The sequence below is a fragment of the Carcharodon carcharias genome, chromosome 18 (assembly GCF_017639515.1).
Source record: "Carcharodon carcharias isolate sCarCar2 chromosome 18, sCarCar2.pri, whole genome shotgun sequence".
In the NCBI taxonomy this organism is placed as follows: Eukaryota; Metazoa; Chordata; class Chondrichthyes; order Lamniformes; family Lamnidae; genus Carcharodon; species Carcharodon carcharias.
In genome coordinates this window covers 34038165-34045528 of record NC_054484.1, presented here as the reverse complement: position 1 = coordinate 34045528, position 7364 = coordinate 34038165, and the positions used below count along the sequence as shown (strand labels likewise).

Sequence of the window (7364 nt, the reverse complement as noted above, 5' to 3'; positions counted from 1 at the left end):
CATATAGTTCCGTAAGGGCGTTTTTGATGACTGAAAACTGCACTTTATTAACTAACTACATACTGTGTGCGGTAAACATGCTCAGCACACATCAGTAAGACAGCGAAGGTGACAAGACGTTAAGTTTGGAGCCTTTCGTTTGGTGATATGTCAAAGGGAAATTGTCAATTGTTGTGATAATTAGAAATTCTTCCCACGAAACTCTCGTTTATTAGAAACTTGTTTGTGACTATAGTTTTGAGTCCTTTATACTGCCGTTTTCCTCAAATCTACATCAGTTTAAATGAATCTGGAGGATTGAATGTGCAATACAGACTGAGCTTCCTTTATTGAACCTGTGTCACTAAGTAGCTTACGGTCCCCGATTTTTCGACGTTATGTTGATCACAATAACGAGTGGTCCCCAAAGTCCTTCCAAAGTATATCGTTCTTCTTTGTTTAGGGTCGGACTCCGGTGCAACAAGTTGAACTAGGTACCTACGGGTTTAGGCAGAACGACAGATATGTTATATTTACAGCAAAGGGGCAATATCTCCTAATGTTTTCTGTGTCTATGTATAGGATATATATTCATGTATCATTCTCGTACATATCTGTTAAAGTCTTTACAATCTACGTGTAATTTATAAAAGGGCCACACTCTACAACAGTGCAATAATCAAATTACTCAATTACTTTACAGGAATGGAAATCAATCGAATATTGCAAACCACAATATTTAAAGCGCGTAGAGTTTAAACACTTATATCTTTCCCCCTAAATTATCGTCACCTTCAATTTAGCGATTATTTTTCATTTGTAAAAATATTTTTTTTCTGAGGAAAAAGTGCATAAAGTCACTATATGCAGTCTGTCACTCGATACTTTAGAAATGTTATTTTTTATGCAGCTTTGGGTTATTTAGTCGTACGTTAAAAAAAAAACGTACATCCCTGGTCGGAAATAACTAACGATGATGAGTTCACTATAATGGCAATGCATGACTGATTGGTGAATTTCGGCTATAGATATGAGTGAACTGTCACCAGCTGCCTGTGCAACAACTGATATTAACACAAAGAAACCAATAGCAATTCGGGCAAACGTCATATGACAGGAGAAGTCATTGGTGTAAAGTTTATTTAATCACCATCCAATGGTAGGCTTCACTTAGAATCAGAATGCTCAGTGACTAGTCGAAGTGTTTACATTGCCTTACTTCAATTTTAGTCGATTTCAGCTTGGCTGCAAAGTCTTGTCTGGCCAGAATGAACGAAACTGAGGGTAAGAGCAGTGTGGCTCGTTTGCTCAATGCTCTTGAGTGTGAGTTAGTGGCGGGCAGCGAGAAAGGAGATCCCACCGAAAAACAACTGAAAGTCACCCTGGAAGATGCAAATCTATGGCAAAAATTCAAAGCAGTCACCAACGAAATGATTGTCACCAAGAATGGAAGGTTAGTAAAACAACTTAATGGAGGCGCTAAATAAAAATGAAACGGTCAGTACGTACATATACACATTTCTTATTACACAAGGGTTCTAGATGTTTTGAACTGCCGGAATGAAATAAATTTATTGTGAGAAGGTGCTCTTGAAATTACTATTAATAATGCATTGTTTTGAATAATTAATAACATGCATTCAATAGGCAAAATTCCATTGAGCTTGGCGCAAAATATTTGCTGAGAAATGCACTAGGATTAAGTGTACTTTCTATAATGTTCACATTTTATATTCAGATAAAATTGTTACATAATGTTATGTCATGATCGGATTTCTTGTATGATTGACGTTTTTTTTGTTCTGCATGTTTGCCCAATAAAACAAAGTTCTAGAAGCACTGAGGGGTATTTCCATAAATTATGTTTTTACTCCCGCATATAAGGAATTCCCTTTCTTTAATTTGCCGTCATAAATGTTCTCAGTTTCTCTTCTGTTCACAATCTCTTTGTTTCTCTTTTCTTTCAGCTTTCCTTTCTTCCTCTTGTGATTTCTGTAATTCTTTTCTTCCTTCTGGCTATTTGTTTTCTCTTTTCGATCGGCCTCTTTTTATCTTCCTATTCATCTTGTTAATATTACTTTTATATCGTTTTTTTCTTTCATTGAATGTTTGAATCTCTGGCTCCCATGTCCCAAACTGAGCTGCGCTTGTACGCTTCAATTTTAAAGCCTGTTAAGCTTCCCTGAGAAAATAAACAATTCACTACATATTGTCTGCAAAACCGTTTGGTACTGATTGTGTATTTTACACAAGCACTGAAAATCTCAGGTCAGCATTTCTCTGGCGTTGCTTGTCTGTAGTCTCTTTCTGACTAATATCCTTAAAGTATTGTGTTCAACTGTGTTGGACATGGGAATATTTGTCTTTTTATAAATAAATCTGATTGCTAAGCGTTGCTGGTGCTTTTCTGATTTCTATTAATGTCTGTGCAGATATCCATATTGGGCTTCCTTATAAGGTTCCATTTTTCAATAAAATGATATGTCAATGTTTCAAAAGTAATGTCAAACAGCACAGAAGTAGTCCATTCAGCCTATCATGTCTGTGCTGCTTCTTAAAAAGAGCTATCAAATGGGTCCCACTCCTCTTGCTCTTTCTCCAAAGCCCTGTAATGTATTTCCTTCACGTATTTATCAAATCCCTTTTGGTAAGTTACCATTGAATTTGCTTCCACTACCCTTTCAGGCAGTGCTCTCTAGATCATAGCATATCACATAATCAGCAGAAAACATTGAACTAGCTCATAAATGGAGTGAGTAGTTTGAGGAATTGTCGGCAAAAATAACAAATATTTTAGCTGCAGACTATTGGCATGACATGAATGGAAGAGTGAACATACTAAACTAATTTCAAAAATAAAAGAAATGGTAAAATCTTGAATTAAATCTATCAAACACTAAATCCCATTGCAGTACAGTAAGATTGAGCAGGCCTGATGATAAATTGTTTGCAATTATTTGTATCTCTTCCTTTGGCTATTTTTTAGTAAGTAACCATAATGTTGTGTAACTTGGTATGTTGCAAAGTAGTAAAGCAATTATGAGACACTGAGTTGCAAAATTGAAACTCAATCAGTTCATCAATGTCTTTAGAAACTATTACATTCCTGAAATATGCTCCAATCCCTTCTATCCCATGTGGTATATATGGGTGGAATTTGTTGCAGGTAGTTTATTCCATTTTCAGGATTTTAATTTTGGTGGCAGCAGCTATCGTGCTGGACAATGCTGGGTTATATGCATACAGCACATGATGTGATCAAAGTGCGAATGTACCCCCTGATTTGAATTGCAGCCATATTGGGTTTTGTGCCACTGCGTGATAAAGGAAAAGAGAATACCCCACACTTATTATTATATCCTGAAGCAAAATAAGTGATTCGTGTAACATAACATTTTATGATATCTTAAATTAAAACCCAATTTACATTGTAAGCTTTTAAATTTCCTAACAGAAGACTTGCATATATAAAATGCCCCCTACCTCAAAGCAGATATATAATGAATTACTTTTGAAGTGCAGTGGCCATTTTTATGTAGGTAAATATATTAATTCTGTTGGCAATACTTGAAGTAATGTTTTGATTATTTTTGTTATTCTGAAGTAATGTTCCTCCTTTTTCCCAGTGACTCTAACCTTTATTCCATCCCCCTACCCCATGCCACCCCCATCAATTTGGAATGATGACACCGCAACTGAGATTCAGCAACTGAAAGATGCTCTGCTCTCAGACTGCTACAATATCCCATACAGCTGGTCACTAAGAATCTGAAGTTTGTTTCCTTTGTGAGTTTTCCATCTAGTTTTAGCAGATTGGAAAAATGATGCTATCTCTGCTGCTGGTGAAGGTTGTGTGCAGATGAATGGCAAAATGGAGCTTCAATTGAATGTTTAGACTGAACAGTATTTGTGAACTGGCCCACTCCTGTGGGTGCCTGAATATTGACAGAAAATAAGCAATGTAAGTGAAGTGAGGCTTGTACCATGAAATTACAGCATTCACCAACAAAAGATGTGGCCCCTATGCACCCTTAGTGACAGTGATGCCTTTAATGGCAGCCTTCTCACTTCATAGATGGCAACAATCTAATTTTTAACTGTTTAGTGTGCTAAGTGTCCAAAAGGCTCATTTTTACCCCTTTCTGACCAGTGAATGGCTGCAACTCTGGTAGTAATTATTATTTGATGATCTTATAGTTCCATTATTATGTGAAGAGGCAGCAAGACTGGACAGAATGCCCCCTTGTGGATTTAGGATGTTCTCTTCAGCCTGAGCTCTTAACCCCATTGAGACATCTATGAATTTAAACTGGAGAGTGATACAAGGAAGAATACAGGCAACAGTTGAACATACCATCTGAATGCTGCAATTACATTCAGTAGGGTTGATGTAGTTATTCAAACAGATGAGGGAGAGAATTGTAATATAATCCATCACGGTCTCAAAAGATGATTGGACTCTGTTGCCAATGCATAACTTTGCCATGCAAAGAAGCATTACCATGAAGCAAGTCAGTGGCAACTGTTTGAGATTAAACCAGATTGCTCACAACCTTGGTGCCATATTTGACCCCAAGTTGAGTTTCTGACCTCATATTCATGCCATCACTAAGATTGCCCAGTATTATCTCCATAACGCTACCTGCCTTCAAGACAAGTCAAAACAACAACTTACATTTATATAGCACCTTCAACATAGTAAAACATGCCAAGGTGCTTCACGGTAGCATTATCAAACAAAAGTTGACATCAAGGAGATATTTGGACAGATGACCAAAATTTTGATAAAGTTAGTTGCAGGTTTTAAGGAGTGTCTCAAAAGGGAGGTAGTGAGGCAGATGGGTTTAGTAAAAGCATTCCAGATCTTTGGGCCTTAGCAACTGAAGGCACAGCCACCAGCGGAGGAGGGATACTCAAGAGGGCTGAATTGGAGGAATGCAGATGTCTTGGAGATTTACAGGGCTGGAGGAGATGACAGCAATAAGGAGGGAAAAGGCTATGAAGGGATTGGAAAATTAAGATTTTAAAATAGTGTTGCTTGACTAGGAGCCAATATAGGTCAGTGAGCACAGGAGTGAAGGCCATACAAAGCTTGATGCAAGTAGGGACATGTGCAGCAGAGTTTTGAATTGATCAAGAAACCATATATGATAGACAGAATTTTGATGAGATATACAAGGTAAACATGCTTGATTGAACTAAATGTAACCGAGAAGAGTATCTATGCCAGCTGAAATGGTATTAGTTACTTCACTTGCACAGATAAAGAGTCAAAATAGTGAAGTGCCAGTTACATCAGGGAAAAGTCATGAAAGAATCTTCAGACAACCATCTTAGTTGGCTGACTAAAAGAAATAAAGACAGAAAATGCTCAACAGGCCTGGCAACCTCTGTGGTGAGAGAAACAGAGTTAACATTTGACGTCTGTCATCAGAACTGAGAATAATTAGAAATTATAATAATAGCTTTTGAACAAAGGAAAGGGTAGAGGGTGGGAAAAAGAACAAAAGGGAAGGCCTGTGGTAGGGTAGGGGGCAGGAGAGATTAAATGACAAAAATTTTTTATGTTCAAGGCCAAAGTGAGTGGGACAAGTAAAGAAAAAAAGATGTGTTTACAGGAGGTATGAGTAGCAGGATAGCTGCTATCTGAACGCAAAGTAAAGGAATGAAAAATAAATGAGGGAAAAGACCAAACCAGCAAAAACTGACTAAAGGGTTGGATTTGAAGAATTAGCACGTGTACTCAAGTGCATATTGTGAATTTGGGTGTACAGGCCAACGCATCAGATACAATTTTCTATCCATTAAAATTAGTAGACAGAAAATCATGATCTCCACACCTCAATCTTCAAATTGCATTGCTGTCATTCAAAGCTCTGCACAAGGAGAGCTAATTTTTAAAAATTTAACCCATTGCGCAAAGCTTGACGGAATTAGTTTATGGAATGTGGCACATGGCAGAAATTGGAGATTCCTATTCAGTCTGTGATTGAATGGAACCCAGTTCCTAGCAGTGTGAGTACACTGTGCTAATTTACAGAACAACCTAATCCTCATGAATAATCCTTTGAATTCTGAAGAACATTTTTTTTGTTGTGAGGACCCAATGGTTTACAACAGATATTTTTATATATATTATGTAAATATGTATATGTATATTTATTTTTGTGTGTATATGTATTCATGTATGTATGTGTAGCTATGTATAAAACAGATTGCAGTCAGTGCCAAAATGAATTTCTAAATGAAAAATTGCTAAATGTAGAACTCCAATGGGTGAAAATTTCTGTTAGACTATTGAGGGTGCATTAAGTAAAAGTTACAATATTTTGTCCTTTTTAATGTACTCCCAGGAAAGTACAAATTTATTCTGTGCACTTTCTATGAGATGGAATGTGTTGCAACTGACAATGAACTAAAGAACTAAGATATACTTGTGATGGTGTTGCTGAGCTAATAGCCAAGCAATTATTGAGCTGGGATCTTAAAAGTTTTCATGTGCATCCTGCAACAATCTAATGCTTTTGTTTTGAATGGCTCTGACAGAAATATGGGAAATGAACGGAGAATAGTTTTTCAACCGGATCCTATCCCATTTCTATTGGAAAATGGGGGTCCAGCAGTTAAAAATTAAGAAAACTTATTGACGGCCATTGTAATTTTCAGGCAGGATGTAAGTGGGTGGTCAGTGCTTCTGCCCATAACAGGCTTATTAAAATCTTCAAATTGGAGTCCTATGTCAGTTGTAGAACTCTGATGCCACTGTTATGTATAACCGGACAGAGTGTGCACTTTGCATGCTCTGCTCATTATACAGGAATCAAGCATCCTAACATTAAGGGGGCTGCTGGGGGCCACTCAGAAAACTGTGTCTTGTAAGACCAGGAGGAGGAGTTTCGAAGCTGTTGCCCTCCCACCATTGACCCCTCCCCAAGCCCTGCTATTCCCACCAGATTCTCTCCTTCCTTGCCCCATGGCCTGACTTATAATGGTTCCATGGTGGAGTCAGTTCATAATCTATGCTCCCACCCACCCCTGGGCTATCTGTGTGTGCTCACTGTGCACTGGCAGTTTGCCCAAAATATTTGGTTGAAGCCCAACTAGGAAAATGTGTTTAACCTCTTTCTGGAGCCATTAGGTGGGTGTAGCACATGTCCTACCTAATCTGTGTTTCAGCTGAAAATCACCCAGTGTAACTAGGAGGTGCTATATTTATCTGGTTCCTAAATGCAAGCCTTCTGCTTTTTGCAAATAAAAAAATCTAGCCTGTGCTAAAATGATTGTTACTGAGAGATATTTTGCAGTTATTACCTGCTTTTATGTCTGGAAGGGGCTATTAGATTTTTTTAATTGAGTAGAAAATCCATCATATGTCAAAAGGCATT

The 7364-nt window shown here is 37.6% G+C and overlaps 1 protein-coding gene across 1 annotated transcript in view; it reads left to right on the top strand.

Annotated features, from left to right (window-relative positions):
- The first annotated feature begins 1247 nt into the window (after window positions 1-1247).
- Window positions 1248-7364, top strand: part of LOC121290425 (T-box transcription factor TBX19-like) — a 30882-nt gene continuing 24765 nt past the window's right edge. The window contains exon 1 of the mRNA XM_041210863.1: window positions 1248-1432. Within this exon, the coding sequence (XP_041066797.1) occupies window positions 1248-1432 (185 nt within the window). The remainder of the gene's footprint in view (window positions 1433-7364) is intronic.